Source organism: Magnolia sinica, chromosome 18, assembly GCF_029962835.1.
Source record: "Magnolia sinica isolate HGM2019 chromosome 18, MsV1, whole genome shotgun sequence".
In the NCBI taxonomy this organism is placed as follows: Eukaryota; Viridiplantae; Streptophyta; class Magnoliopsida; order Magnoliales; family Magnoliaceae; genus Magnolia; species Magnolia sinica.
Genome location: NC_080590.1, coordinates 47,349,396 through 47,366,297, shown reverse-complemented (window position 1 = coordinate 47,366,297; position 16,902 = coordinate 47,349,396). Strand labels below are relative to the sequence as shown.

At 39.2% G+C, this 16,902-nt stretch overlaps 1 protein-coding gene across 9 annotated transcripts in view; it reads right to left on the bottom strand.

Annotated features, from left to right (window-relative positions):
• LOC131233916 (uncharacterized) overlaps positions 1 to 16,366 on the bottom strand; it is a 72,051-nt gene extending 55,685 nt beyond the window's left edge. For 6 of the 9 annotated variants that reach the window (XM_058230769.1, XM_058230768.1, XM_058230771.1 and 3 more), the window contains exon 1: positions 16,151 to 16,359. Coding sequence is in view for 1 of the 9 variants with exons in the window: in XM_058230767.1 (XP_058086750.1) it covers positions 16,151 to 16,152 (2 nt within the window). In the remaining 8 variants the exon portion in view is untranslated. Of the gene's footprint in view, positions 1 to 16,150 lie in introns of all 9 variants that reach the window. The other 3 variants (XM_058230765.1, XM_058230766.1, XM_058230774.1) reach the window with 2 other exon arrangements.
• Between the last annotated feature and the right edge of the window lie 536 nt (positions 16,367 to 16,902).

The window sequence follows — 16,902 nt, the reverse complement described above, 5'->3', positions numbered from 1 at the left end:
GAATGAACATGAACATTTTTCGTATGTGTTATCAATTGATTTGTATTTCTGCCATGATGATCATTGATATATGCTCTCTTGAAGCAAGTATTGGGTAAGTCAAGTTCAAGGTCTTCCTCGTATGTTTGCTTTCTTCTCCTCCCTAAATATGGATGCTAAGAATGATGCTATGAATAGCTTTTTGTCTACATCAAAGTCAATGACTCTTCAAATTACACCGACCAAACTTAATGAAGCAAATTATTTACAATGGTCCACATCAGTAAAAGTGTTTCTTAAAAGAAAATTAAAGTATCCCACATCTCCTAAGCCTACTGAAGGTTCAAATTATGAAGATTAGGTAGAAGAAGATGCTTTGATTAGAACCATGTTATGGAATAGCATGGAACTGCATATTAGTGTAAATCTCGTCTATTTGAAAATAGCAAAAGAAGTTTGGGGAAATTTGAAAGAAATATATTCAGATAAGAAGAATTTAACTCATATATACAAGTTGCTTCCAAACATATTTGTACTTAACAAAGGGATAAGAGTGTCAATGAGTATTGTTCGGCATCGCAAGGCATGTGGAAATAATTGAATGTATATTAAACCTTGCCGGTTGATCATGAGACCATGAGATGGCAGAGAGAGGAATTTCATATTGACAAACTCTTCTCTGGTCTTCATACTAAGCTCGAACCTGTGTAAGCTTAGATTCTTGGAGATTGTGAAATTCCATCTAGTACAAAAGAGTTTGCTCGTGTTTAGTGTGCAGTTAGTGTAAATACACCAAGTTCATCTATATTTGATCACTCAACGTTTATTTTTTTCGTCTGGTTGGGGAGATGGTGTTAGTCGTGGCGGACAATTTGGTGGTAAAGATTCAAGGAGAATTCGTTTTGAAGGTAGGATAATTGGGGAGGTCATGGTATAGATTTTGGTGGCAACTGTGGTCGTGGTCATAACAATTAGCAGTGCTCTCATTGTGGTCTTTCTAACCACACGATCGATATGTGTTGGGGCCATACTGATAGGCCAGCTTGGGGAAAGCAGGTTCAATCTTCTGATGACGATTCTAGGAGTTAATGTCTCCAAGCCTATCTCACCATTCCGGATCAAGTACAACAAGCGATACAATTACATTGTCCAAAGATGAGTATGCCAAATTGCTAAAAGATCGTTCCATCATGCATCCTCCTCCATTGCTACCGTTGCTCAATCAAGTATGATATGTTATAATTCCATTGAAAGTGTTCCTTAAGTTACTAATTCTGGAGCTTTAGACCATATGGTAGGTAATCATAGTGGTTTGTCTCAATTACATAAGTCTAACCATATTTCCTCTATAAGATTAGCTAACGATGCTACAACCCATGTGTTCAGGTTGGGTACTACTTATCCTACTCCATCTCTTCTATTGTCATCGGTGTTATATATTCCTAAATTTCCTTTGAGTTTGTTGTTAGTAAGTAAGTTGACCAGATCCTTAAATTGTTTTGTTACATTTTACCACTTCTATTCTGAATTTCAAGATCTAAAGATAGGATGGTCTTTACTATCTCATTATTGGAATAATTGAAACTGCATTGCAAATGAATACGTCACCTCATAAGTGGCATTACAAGCAAGGTATCCCGTATCGGTATCGGTTGGTGTAACGGTGCCCTCCGATACCGATACGGATACGGAGGTGTAACGGCGATACGGGGGGTGTAACGGCCCGTAACAGTGCAAATTTTTTTTTTTTTGGCCAAAAAAATATGAAAAAATATGGATTAAATCCGGAATATTCTAAGCATTCCAAATATGCATTTATTTATAAATTGGAACAAGTTTATGGTGGTGTAACGGTCCATTCTTTGGTGAGAAGTTGTATCGGACTGTCTGATAAATTTATGAACCAGATAACCTGAATTTGACTACAAAATTCATATATTGAATTTTCTAAATATCTAATTGATATACTTAACAATTTGATATCATTTCTCCCAATAGTTCTTTTAAAAAATGAAATTAAATTCAGGTAGATGGCGTTGCCAATTTGGGGCTGACTTGGAGGACCAATCCATGCCCCAAATCAGCCTCAAATTCATGCAATTTATTGGCATTATCCCACTTATGAATTGGTGGACATTTATTGGATAGTGAATCATGAAAAAAATCAAAAGGCCCTATTTTAAAAAATAAGTGTCCACAAATTAACAATTAAAACTATTCAAACAAATTGATTTTGGCATTGTGAGTTAGCAATTACAGTCCATAATTTAATTGGTAAAATTTAAGTTAATACATGTCTTGTGTATAATTTTTTAAGGGCCCGAATTAGGTGGGACTCGGATTATGAAGTGTAGCACACGAGTGTCGAAGTTTTATGGGCCCCACCCGTGATGAATGTGTTATATCCACACCGTCCATCCATTTTGCCAAATAATTTTAGGACATGAGCCCAAAAATGAGGTAGATCCAAAGATCAGGTGAACCGCACCATAAGAAACAACAATAATTAAACGTCTACCATTAAAAATTTATTGGGGGCTACAAAAGTTTTAGATCAAGCTGACATGTGTGTTTTCGCTTCATCCACGTCAGTGTGACCCTATTAATAGGTTAGATGGAAAATAAACATTACAGTGGACTCTCAAAATTTTTTTAATGGTGAGCATTCTATAACCACTGTTTCCTATGTTGTGGCCCACTTGAGATTTGGATCTTACTAATTTTTTGGATCATGACCTAAAATGATGTGGCAAAATGGATGGACGGCATGGATAAAATACATATATCATGGTGGGGCCCATGTGGCACGTGTACCATTTATGAACTCGTGCGATAAAAGCGTTGTGCGTACCCAGTCCATTCATTTGACGTCAGTAATTCCTGTGGGTCTGATCATAAGGTATGTGTTATATCTAAACCGTCCATTCATTTGACGAGCTCGTCTTAAGGCTTGACACGAAAAATAATACAGATCTAATTATCAAGTGGACCACACTACAAAAAGCAGTGGGGGATTGAACATCTACTGTTGAAACCCTTTTTGGGATCACAGAAGTTTTGGATCAATATGAAATTTGTTTTTCCTCTTCATTCAGGTCCTTTTGACCTTACGTACAGATTGGATGGAAAATAAACATTACGGTGGGCCCTACGAATTGTCTAACGGTGAAAATCATTATATCCGCTGTTATTTTTGGTGTGGTCCACACGATCTTTGGATATGATTTATTTTTTGGGTAATGATCTGAAATGATCTCTAAAAATAGATGAACGGTGTCGATATAATAAATACATCACTGTGGAGCCCATCTAACTTTGATCTCCTTTGAACTGTTTTTACAACTCGGAGCTCGAGAAGTGTCAGCGCTCGTCTTAGCTTGACACGTACCTGCAGCAGCTATACAGCTGCTGTGTGCTACACCAGCAAATCCGCTTCTCCGATACGAAAAGAAAAAGAGGGAAAGAAGAGGGAGAGGGGGAGAGAGAGAGAGAGAGAGAGAGAGAGAAGAAGAAGAAGAAGAAGAAGAAGGCGCAGCCGCAGCTGCAACAGTCCAGAGGAAGAGGAAGAAGAAGAAGAAGAAGAAGGAGAAGAAGAAGAAGAAAAGAAAGAAAAAAGAAAAAGGTACGTATTTTTTTTTCCTATTTTCTTTAGCCGTAACAGCCGTTATGGTCACAAAATCAGGGAGGTGCCCGTTTCGACCCCGTATCGCGTAACGGAAACTGCCGTTACCGTTACGTAACGGCCGATACGGCCGTATCATAACCGATTTGGGATACCTTGATTACAAGCTCTGCCACTCTTCTTTGAGTAGTTTAAAGAGTTTTGCTCTGTCGTTATCTTATGTGTTTGAGTCAGACTATGAAGCTTATGAAGCATCACAAAGTCTCGTTTCCACCTTGTGCGGACAAAAGGAATGGTAGTCTTTTCTCTTTAGTGCATCCTAATGTTCTTCTTTGAGTAGTTTTTTTTTTTTTTTAAGTACTTTATTATCAACATAGACGATTATTATCTCATGACTCGGTTATTTCTAATGAAAGATCTGTCTGAAATGTTTTCTTACCTTAAGAAATTTCATATGGAGGAGCAAACATAATTCAATCCTAGGGTGTATATTCTATGTTCAAATAACGTTAGGGAATATTTATCTCATGAATTTAATTCATATCTCTCAACTCATGGCATTATTCAAACCACGTGTGTGCACACACCACAACAAAATGATGTACTTGAATGTAAGAATCAGCACTTACTTGAGGTTGCTAGGGCACTATTATTGAATATGAAGGTTCTGAAAATGTTTTGGAATGATGCGGACTTAGCTACATGACATTTAATAAATCGGATGCATTCATCTGCTTTAGATGGTAAATCTCCTTTTTCTATTGTATATCCTGGTATTCCTACATTTTTCATTCCTCCTAAAGTGTTTTGCTTAGGTGTATGTGTTTCATCCATCAATTAAATCATGTTCTTGACAAGTTTGAACGAAAGGCTATCAAGAGTATTCTTAGATAGTAATGTACCTAACAGGGATACAAATGTGATAATCCAATCTCCCATAAACATTATGTATAAACCGACATCATATTCATTAAACATACTCCTTATTTTTTCTTGAAGGTGGTAAATCCTTGCAGATTAGAGAGATTTTTGTCACTCTTTTCATTGTGCCTTACACAAACTCCAGTGGGTGAAATACATATACAACATTGAGCTTTGCATTTGCAAGTCTACTCCAGACGTTCTAAGTGTGGTAATGAAGTTCATCAAATTGTGACTTCCACCAATTCTCTAGCTCCATTTGAAGATCATCGTCCTCTTGAATATCCTTCTTTAACATCTAATAAAGATGACTTACTCGTCACTCTTCGCGAAGGTATGCGTTTTTGCACTCAATATCCTATTTCTCATTTTGTTTCCTTTGCTAGTGTATGCGTTTTTGCACTCAACATCCTATTTCTCATTTTGTTTCCTTTGTTGGTGTATGTGTTTTTGCACTCAATATCGTATTTCTCATTTCATTTCATTTGCTAGTTTATTTCCTTCATTTCAGATTTTTTTTTTTTTTTTTTAATGTGTTAGAATAGAGTGCAAGTTTGTAAGCTTTCTTTTTTTAATGTAATAACTTAAGCATGAGGGGTATTTTTTTGAAAGCCCTAATAATAAGATAGGAGAGGCTAGGGCCATTATAGCCTTTAAGTCCTCTCTCTCTCTCTCTCTCTCTCTCTCTCTCTCTTATTAAAGAACAAAAACATTGATGTCAATGGAAGAGATGTGTATGTTAAGTACCCAACCTCAACACACAAGTTGAGGTACCATCAACTAATGTTATAGAGGAAATGAGAGTAAACTTATCTAACTGAGACAATACACTATGCTTACCGGTCATATGGTCTATATGGTCTAAAGCTCCATAATCAATCATCCAAAGAAGAGTTTCAAAAGGCGCATGATATATTATACCTCATTGATGCCCGATGCATGTAGTTGGTAGGTGATTGCGTGCATCCGTAAGGAATAGTCTCGCCTTAAAGGGGCAGGGACACCCTATCATCATCAAATATATATATAATACCTGATTGAGCAACAGTAGCAGTCAAAGAGGACATTGTTGGAACGATCTTTTAATAATTTGGCGTAGCCATCCCTGGACAAATTAACTATGTCACATGTTGTACTTGATTTGGAAGGAGCTGAATAAGCTTGACTGCATAGCTGATGCAAGGATATCTTTGTGTGACTCCAAGGCTGCACCGCATCTCTACGTTGGGCATGGGGTGGCCCACGAGGTGCAGCCTGTGAGATGCAGGACGGCCACGAGGTGGGATCCATTATGGGACTCTGCAATTGGAGGACCTGTGCGATGTGAGGGTTGCCCACGGGGAGGACTCGCCTGGGTTTGCTTGGGAGAGCCAAAATATAGGGATAAATTGGTGCTCCCCCAACAACTCTGAAGCTTTTGGTGCATTGGCCGGTTGTCCACTATTAAAGTAATATTAGAGCGGGAGCCCAAGGATCAAGTATCCTCATAGGCATGGGTGGATGATGCGGGGGCTTCTTGGTGTGACTCCAAAGATGCACCATATCTCCACACTAGGGGTGGGGTGGCCCACGAGGTGGGGCCTATGAGATGCAGGATGGCCACAAGGCGCGTCCCATTGTGGGACCATGTGACTCGGGGACCCATGCGACACAGGGATTGCCCACAGGGAGGACTCGCCTGGGTTTGCCTAGGAGAGCCATAATATAGGGATAAATCGGTGCTCCCCCAACAGCTTTGGAGCTTTTGGTGCGTTGGCCGGTTGTCCGCTATCAATAGCCCTCGAAATCATCATTAAAAGATCGAACTTGATTCACCCATACTAATTTACTAGTGAGGTCCCAACATGTATCAACTGTGTGATTACAAAACTCACAATGAGATCAGTATCGATTTCCCCAACCATGACTATGACTACCACCAAACTCTGTGCCATGACCTCTCCGAGTATTCCTACCCCAAAAGCGACATCCCCATGAATCTCTACCCCTAAATTGTTCACCACAACTATGGCCATCACAACTTTCTCCATTTCCCCTACCAAAAGAAGAAATAAATGTCAACTTGAATGAAGATGAAGTAGGACTATTTATACCAACTACATACTAAACATGGGCAAATGCCTCTGTACTGGAGGAAACTTCATTCCCACCAAGAATCTGAACTCGCACGGGTTCGAGCTTTGGACAAAGACCAGAAAGGAATTTAGCAACATGAAATTCCTTTTATTGTCATCTCGTGATCTCATAATCAGTCGACAGTGGACTGTTATATATTTAGTTTTTCCCACATATCCTGCAATGTCAAATAATACTCGCTTACACTCTTATCACCTTGTAAAGTACAATTTTTTTATTTTTTTTTAAAGCAACTAGTATATACGAGTCAAATTCTTCTCACTTGAATGCATTTCTTTTATATTTTTCCAAACTTCCTCCATTGTTTTAAAGAAGATAACATTTGCACTAACATGCAATTCCATGCTATTCCATAAAAGAGCTCTAATCTAAGCATCTTCTTCTACCCAATCTTCATAATCTTTTGAGCTTTCATCAGACTTAAGGGATGGTAGATACTTTAATTTCCTTCTTCCTATAAGAAATACTCATACAAATGTGACCCGTTGTAAATAATTTGATAGATGTAATTTGAAGATTCATTGACTTGGATCATTCTTGACGTCCATTTTTTTAAAGGTGAGAACACACATGCTCTTACACCCCCACGCACATGGGTTCTCGAACCCATGACCTCAGAGTTGAAACACAGCGTCTACCATTGAGCCATGAGTGGAGACCATATTTAAGGAAAAGATGAGATCAAACACCCAAGGAAGAACTTAAACTCACTAAACACTTACTTTAAGAAATCATAGATCAATGACTACCCCCACACATGCACAGACTAATTGACATGACCTCAGAGTTGAAACACATAATGTCTACCACCGAGCCATGAGTGGAGACCATATTTAAGGAAAAGAAGAGATCAAACACCCAGGGAAGAACTTAAACTCACTAAACACTTGCTTTAAGAAATCATAGATCAATGACTACCCCCACACATGCACAGACTAATTGATGACGAATACGAGGAACTCTTCACTTTCTTTCATGATCTGTACACCAACACTTGATCTGCAAATCTTATCATAGATGCACAATGACCCGCTCTAAACCACCGAAATGGTTATATGCGAAAGTGGGCCTCAAACACACTCACGAGGCACAACACAAAACCAACCATATGGTGGTTGAAAAACGAATGAAGGAGATCTACATAGATCAGCCTCCAAACCACTTTAGGTTTCACCTTGTGGAGGAGAAAAGGAAGGAGAGAGAGAGAGAGAGAGAGAGAGAGAGAGAGAGAGAGAGAGAGAGAAGGGGAAGGAACGATACAGGATCTTTTACCAATATGATACCATGTTCCTTGAGTTAGATTGAGAAGGAAAAAGAGCGAGAATATAAGCAGCAGCAAGAGAAAAGAGAGAAAAGGCTTACAAGATGGTGGTGCCGCTAGCTCTCCTCTTATTATCATTAGGGCTTTCATAATATATGTGAAAGTACATAAATACTCCATGCTTAAGTTAGTCCATGACCAAGCCCCATATGCTTAAACTTTACACTAAGACATCACCTTAAGGGGAAAAAACAAAGGAATAATGAAATGAAACAATAGAAAGCATAATCTCCATGTGAAGTGGGCCACAGGTGTGATCACCACCATCCATCACAGTCCATCAACACACCAAATGGAAGAAGCGGGCATTTTAACTCTTTCATCGTTGACTTCCACTTGGCCATCAAGGCCTTCCACAGGTACACCTTCAAGCTAAATACTGCTCTAAGTAGCATCTAAGAACTCCCTCATGCTCCAAGCAAGTTGTCCCAAATTGGTTACGTAACGCCCGATACGTAACAGTAATGGCAGTTAGCGTTACGTAATACAGGGCTGAAATGATGGGGTTCCAAAAAAGAGAACTGCGACAGCTGTTATGGTCCCCGTAATAGTCGTTACGCACAGTAATCCTAAAAGATAAAGGGAAAAAAAAAAGGAAGAAGAAGAAGAAGAAGAAGTAGAAGAAAAAAACACACTTGATTTTCATCTTCCTCGTCTTCCTCTTCTTCTATTGTTGTTCCGGCCTACAGGGCTGTTCTCTCTCTCTCTCTCTCTCTCTCTCTCTCTCTCTCTCTCTCTCTCTCAAACAAATGGATGGCGCAGCTGTGAAACAGCCACGCGCTTAAGTTTTTTTAAATACTCTATGGCGTACATCGCTTTGTGCACATGCATGTGCACTGTTTCGGTGCACGGGGCCCACCTTGATTTATGTGTTGTATATCCATTCCGTCTATCAGTTTTTCAGTTCATTTTAGGCCATGGTCCCTAATGAAGTGGATCCAAATCTCAGGTGAACCGCACAATAGGGATTGAATGCACACACTTAAAAACTTCCTAGGGCCAACTGTAATGTTTATTTGCCATCTTCTTAGGGCCCATTGTAGTGTTTTATTTGCCACCGAACCTGTTGATAAGGTCACATAGACCTGGATGATGGAAAACACAAATAGCAACCTGATCGAACAAATCTATTAATCTCAAAAGTTTTTAAGGGTAGGAATTCAATCCCTATTGTGTGGTCCACCTAAGATTTGGATCTGCCTCATTTTTTGGACCATGCCCTAAAATGAATTGGCAAAGAGGATGGATAGCATGGATATACAACAAATGTGTCAAGCTGGGCCTCACATTCAAGGTGTCACTCATTATGGTCCACGTGAGATTTAGATCTCCCTGGATTTTAGGACCATGCCTTTAAATGAGTTGGCGAAACATATTAACGACATGGATATAAAAATACATCGAGATGGGCCCCACATTCAAGGCCTCACCCACTAGTGGTCCACTTGAGACGTAGATCTATCGCATTTTTGGACCATGTCATAAAATGAGTTGGCAAAATGAAATGGACGACATCGATATACAATACATACATCGAAATGGGCCCCACATACACGGTCCTAAAAAATAGTATGTGAGGCACATATTAACTCAAAATTAATTAATTAAATTATGGAACGTTGTTGCTAAGTCACAATAAAAAATAAATAAATTATTTGACCAATTTCACTGTTAATTTGCAGGCACGTGTTTTTTCAAATAAGACCATTTGATATTTTTTCATTCTTTTATGTCCAATAAATGTCCACCAATCCATTAGTGGGATAAGTATCAAACTACCAATAGATTGCATGAATTTGAGACTTATTTGGGACATCAAATGGTCCGCCAAAGCAGTACCAAATCGACAACATTATTCACCTGAATCTAATTTCAATTTTTTCTTAAGATTATTCGAAAAAATGATATCAAATTGTTAAGTATATGAATTACATAATAGGACACAAAAGTTCCTAACCTTTGTACTTTGAAATGAAATATACGAGAGTCGCAAGGTATGTAATACACCAATAATATAAATAATAGTGAAATATACAAATATGAGATGTTTTGGTATTACATTCATTCTAATAAATTTATATTGATATTATATAGTTAAATAATTAAATATAAAAGATTTGCAGTTAATTCCAGGTTGTCAGGTTCATAAATTCATCAGACAACCTGATACAACATTCTCACTAAAGATTTGACCGTTACACTACCATAAACATGTTCAAAATTATAAATGAATGCATATTTATAATATTTACAATTTTTGGATTTTCTTGACTTTTTTTTAGCAAATTTTTTTTAAAAAAAATTGACCACTACAGGGGCAGATCAGCCATTATGCCACCCGTATCGCCCGTTACACCAATTCAGCATATCCTTAACGATGGGCATCATTACCGCTACGAAATGCCTTGGCTTCAAGGTAACATAAAAGAAATTCAAGGATATTTCATTCGGTGTTTTGGACATGTATATAAGACCATTCTTGATAAGACTGTTGTTACTGGATTTGGCTTACTGGAATTCAACTAAATAGGCTCCAACTGAACATAAATCAAGCATGATTGGTGAATTAGGGCCTATTAAACCTTCCAAAAAAAAAAAAAAAACTATTATATTGAAATGTAACAAAAAGAATGTGACAATACGAAAGAGTGATGATGTAACCTTTCATAAGGATGTTGTCTGAGACGAAAGACGTATCAAACCATTCTTTCATAAGAATGCCGCATGTCAATTTGACTTGCTGGAAGTCAACCAAATAGGTCCTAACTAACCAAAATAGCAGAAGAGGCGGTCAATTTTTTCCAAGCCCAATTTCAGGGGGAGGGAGTCAACAGGCCTACCCTGGACAATCTCCATTTCCCATCCCTTTCTATTGCCGAGTCTAATTCGCTGGAAAATCCTTTCTCTTTGGATGAAATTTGGCAGGCTGTGGCTTCTCTCGGTGGGGATAGGGCACCGGGCCCTGATGGCTTTCCTATATCCTTTTTCCATAATTTCTGGGAATCTCTCAAAGGAGATCTGTGGGACTTCTTCAACGAATTCCATAGTAGGGGCAGATTAACCAAGGGTCTAGGGGCCTCTTTCATCACTCTTTTTCCTAAATCCCATGGCGCTGCAGCTCTGAAGCATTTCCGACCAATCAGCCTTCTTGGCGGGCCCTACAAAATTCTAGCGAAGGTGTTAGCTACCAGACTCAATTCAATTATTGGGAAGCTTATTTCTGGTAATCAGTGTGCTTTCATTCCAGGGAGGCAGATCGTGGATGGGGCGCTCATCGCCAACGAATGTCTTCATTCTGCTCACAAATCCGGTTCCAAGTTTCTTGTTTGTAAGCTTGACATTGAAAAGGCATATGACCACGTTGATTGAGATTTTCTGCCATACTTGTTGAAGAGGATGGGTTTCGGTTTCAAATGGATCCAGTGGATAGGAGAGTGTATTAGTTCGGCTCACTTTTCCATCCTCCTGAATGGATCTCCCAAAGGCTTCTTCAAGAGCTCTAGGGGGCTTCGCCAGGGAGACCCATTATCGCCCTCTCTGTTCCTTATTATTGGTGAGGCCCTCTCTAGATTATTGTCCAAAGGTGTAGTGGCAGGTCCCTTTCAAGGTATTAGAATCAGAGGTATGGAAACTTCAATTTCGCATATCCAATATGCAGACGATATGCTGGTGTTTTGTGAGGCTGATCCGGTCTTTGTAGACAACTTGCATGTGGCTCTTCGGTGTTTCGAAGTGGTGTCAGGTCTAAAAGTGAACATGGGCAAGTCTAAACTGTTTGGGGTCAATTTGGAGGCAAAGGAGCTGACTGAGTATGCATTCAAGCTGGGCTGTATGACGGCTAATCTCCCTTCTTCCTTTGTGGGGCTACCCCTTTGTATTGGGGCGCCTCCGAAATCTGCTTGGGACCAAGTTAATGGGCGGTTTGAATCTTATCTTGCCAGATGGAAATGTCGCTTCCTCTCTCGTGGTGGTCGGCTTACGCTCATAAAGGCAACTCTCTCGAATCTGCCGGTGCATCTCATGTCCATTTTCAGATGTCCTGTTAGTATTATGAAGGCAGTGGATAAGTTGAGACGAGAATTTTTGTGGACCGGTAAGTCAGAGACCGCCAAGTTCCACATAGTTAAGTGGAAGCAGGTGTGTAGTAGTTTTCAACAAGGGAGGGTAGGTATTAAGGACCTCAAGATCATGAATTCTGCTCTCCTTGGGAAATGGATTTGGAGGCTCGGGTGTGAAGATGGGACCCTTTGGAATCAGGTGATCAAGAATAAATATGGCACTACTCAAGGGGGATGGTGGTCTAAGTCATCCTCCTCTATCAAGGTTTCTGCCCTATGGAAAGGAGTTCTAGCCATGCAAAAGCAGGTGTTAAATGGGATTGAGTATATCCCTGGAAAGGGTAATCGAATCCGATTCTGGCTCGATAATTGGTTAGGTGATCGGCCCCTCAAAGAAGTCTACCCTAATATCTTTCGCTTAGCTCAGTGCAAAGATATAATGCTGAACAGATGCATCTCTAATGCTGGTGGGGAGCCGGTTTGGAATGTGGTCTGCAGGCGGCATCTGTTCGATTGGGAAGAGACTGAATTCATTAATCTGCTATCCACTCTCCATTCACTCAATCTGCATCTCAATGTCGCCGACCAAATTTCTTGGAAATGGGACAAATCTGGTGTGTTCACAGTGAGATCTTTTTATCGGAAGCTGGCAGCAAATACTAGTATTTCTGCTGCAGTTACTCCGCTCATTTGGAATTGTGGAGCCCCTCCAAAAATCAGGATGTTCGGGTGGCTTGTGGGTCTGAAGAAAATTCTCAGTGGACAACCTTAAGAAAAGGGGAATGCTGCTGGTTAACGTCTGTTGCTACTGCATGAATATGGAGGAATCATTTGATCACCTTCTTCTCCACTGTCGTTTCATCTCCTCCTTTTGGTCAGAATTTTTGCTCTGTTTCCAGATAAGCTGGTGCAATCCAGATTCGGTTAATGGTTTGTTGTCGGCATGGTTTGGGGTCTCCCTGGACAAATCTAAGAAGCGGTTGTGGAGAATGGCGCTCTTAGCTATCTGGTGGACCGTTTGGTTAGACAGAAACAATTGTTGTTTCAGCAACCTGTCCAATTCTGTTAGCAATTCCATCGCTGGAGCTAAGCGGTTGCTAATTGATTGGGCTGCGATTGATCCGAAGATTAAGGCTTCCAATTTGTTTTGTTTGCGTGCTTAGTGCAGTCTGCTCTCTCAGCGGACCGCCGCTTTTCTGTTTTCCTTTTCTCCTTTTGTTTCTGTTTCCTGTTTCCCCCTTTTGTTTCTGTTCCCTCTTTTTTTCAATGAATTTTGGTTATCTTTCAAAAAAAAAAAAACATAAATCAAGCATTTATTTTGTGAATTAGGACGTATTACGCCTTTCATAAAAAGTTTTTATGAAATGAAAATATAACAAAAGGAAGATGAAAATACGAAAAAAGTGATGGTTTACCGTTTTTTGTTTTCCCATAATGGTCCATTTCACTTCGTTCGTCGAATCCCGCTAAAATCATTTGTTTTTATTCCAAAATAGACATAAATCTAGTCTAAAATGACTTTCTAAGCTTCCCCCATGGTTGAAATAAAAAGAAGAAGAGGAAAAATGAGAGAAGTTGAAAAAAATAAATCAAATGTGAGCCTCTATGCCCATATTAGCCTATACGGGTCATATTGGTGGTGAATGGTAATACAACATGTATTGGTCGTTAAAGCCAAATATGGACCTTTTTTTAGCAGTTGGGCCGATTTAGCCTCGTATTGTGAATTGTATTAGGCTAATACAAATATGTATGGCCATATAAGTTAGTATGATACTGAATTTCATGACATTGGATGCATAGCGTATGAAGAGTGTATCGTCTACAAATTACAACTAAGAAATGGATGACGGGCATCTTTGGAACCCCTTGAGGTTGCCAACATCCTTCGCCTTAGGAACATCTTGCTAAGACCTTCTACCACAATGGAAAACAAGAAAGGAGATAGAGGATCCCCTTACTATAAACCACTAGAGCTAGCAAACACACTTGCCAAAGTCCCATTGACGGGCATTGAGAAAGAAGCCGAAGACACATGCTCCTTTATCCAACCTCACCAATTCTCTCCAAAACCTATCCACTTCGACATGGAAATAGGAAACTCTCAATCCATGTGGTCATATGCTTTCTCTATGTTTATTTTGCATACAATCTATTCCAACTTACGTTTTTTCTTGAGTGAAGGAATTTATTCACCACCATGATGATGTCCTCAATTTGTTTATGCATAATAAAAGCTACTTGGAAAGGAGATATGAATTTGACATAATGAAAGTTGTGGCTTGGCTTGCCGTTGGGCTGTTGTTGCATCTTTAGTTTGCTTAATAAAATATTCCATTCACCAAAAAAGACATTGGGTAGTCAATAGTCTCTCTGTTTGAAGAAAACCTAAGATGAAGAATTTATGGGCCAATGACAAATAAAATAATTCATTTCCATGTAACCAATCTCTTTTCAGAACCCTCGATTATTGGATCCCACATCGAATTAGATTGAGAACTAACTTGATAAGATAAGTTAACCCATTCCTTTCTAGAAATCATTTTTTTAAGTACTTAACCCAAAATTTATTTCTAGAAATCATTTTGCTCAGTAATCCATCCATTGTTCTTCTGTCGCAATTCCAACCATAGCACTTTTATGAAAAAAGAAAAACCTAAGCTCAGAGAGCGTTTAAAGTATCTTAAGATACTTATTAAGTTTGTTGAATTTTACACATCACAAAACCAAGGTGTCATAGTCGAATTGAAGATTAGTGAGGGAGTTTTAATTCTCGCTTTACAACCTTTCAATTAGCTGCAATTTTCCGCTGTTAAAAATGTTCTAGTTAGCCTTTCCACCATTACCATTGAAAGAAACAAATAGATAAGGTGTGGTGGTCCTTTTATATGCCATCTTGCTCGGGAAGAAGTGGAGGCAACACTGAGAAAAAAGAAGGGAAGGATGGCCATGTAATGATGGAATTGACAAGCAACCATCATTTATTGAGCATCCACCAACTAGTTGATGTCTTTACCACCAACTAGTTGCTAGATGGATCAAACAAGCTACATAGACCAAAAGAAAAAGAAAAAAAATTTGTCACTTGAGCATCCCTCCTTGTGATATTCAAGATGAAGTGATGGGCCACTTATTGTTGAGCGTGAGTCTCATGCAACCTGTTCCAAAGTGTATAGCATGAGCCACGCTTGTTTTGAGAGTAGGTTGTGCTGCATGCACATTTGAACTTAATTGCAATAGTCAGTCAAATTAAGTGGAACTGACCACATTGCAATTACATTTCTTAGCATTCGTAATGATGGCCACGGCTCCAAATTGCAATTGTGTTACTTTCAAGTCTTGGACTCAAAAGCTATATAACTGCAAGTGAGGGACACTCGTTATACTTCCAATACGGCCCTTGTCCACTTAATGTGACCGGTTATCGCAATACAATTCAATAGAGCATCCAAATGCAATTTAAGAGTGTCATCCTCCTTTCCGAGTCCAAACAGTCTCTAGAAAAGCATAGGCCATGTACTAAAACCTGGACACATTTGAATTCAATCAACGAACTGAATTGCAATTGCTAGTCTAATAAGGCAGAAATAAGCCAATTGTAAATTCCTTATTTCATATCCATATTGATTCATATCGAGCATCTGCGCTCCAAACAGCAGTTACTGGTACCTTCCAAGTTGGACTTGAATTCATGGACTGCTCTCAAATCCATACTAGAATTCGCATCTAAACACACCCAAAGTATTACAATTCGAAATTCTCAATTTAAAAAAAAATAATAAAAAAATAGCTAGCTTCAATGCCGCATCTAATCAAGCAAAACTGCATGCTATCCAAGATCAAATTCACCAAAATTCTCAGTTGGATCTCTCTAGATAAAGGAACAAATACCGCTACGAAACCGAGATTTTCTGCCACGAAAAATACAAATACCGCTACGAAAAAAAGAAACGATTTCTTTTAAATTTTAATGAGATAGAAATCGAAATTCTCAAAATTCATAAAATAAAGCAAAATCGATATCAAAAGGAAAAAGGGCGAAATGAGAAACCGATACGATCTGTGGGTATCGGGTATCTATGGAGGGGTAAAATGGGAAGAGTTTTTAGTTACATGAGAATGGACGGTGGAGAGGCGATCCGATGGTGCCGGCCGAGAAGCGTTTTGGGAGATGGACGATGTGAGAGCAGAGATGAAGCGTCTGTATCGGGAAAAAAACGATACCTTACGAAAAGAGCTAAAACCTAAAAGCCGGAAGCGTTTTATCGTCGCTTTCGCTCGTGAGGGATATTAAATGCGCTGCGTTTCGGGTCATGACGTTTCGTATCGGGTTTCGGTCACGCGGCGGGTCCTGTATTTGTCGTAACGTATCGGGGGAAGTAGCTGTTCTTATCGGGAAAAAAGAAAAACTTCGATACTCTGGCGAGTGTGTTGGATGATAAACAGGCGCTTCGAAATTACACACGTGGAAAACAGTAGTCAAATCAAACCGTCCAAATTATGGTGACCAGGATAGATGTATCATTAACCAAATATTATGCTTATTAGACGGTTAAAAATGAAAAAATTTCTGGGACGGGAAGATCTGGAAGACCGCTATTATGGTAATCTAGACCGTTGATCTGTCGTTGATCAGCTGTATGTAGAATTCCTTACAATTTCCGGTACGGAGAGATCTCAAAGACCACTGTTAGGAGGTTTTTCAACTAAAATGTTGACCGTTTATGTATTTTTGTTTAGTAAATGCATATCTCTAGTTCAAAACTCAAAAGGTTAACATCATCTTATCAGGTAGATTTTTAGTTTGTATACATTGGGACACGTGCGATCGACGGTCCAGGTTACAGACCATGAGCCCGGGTAAT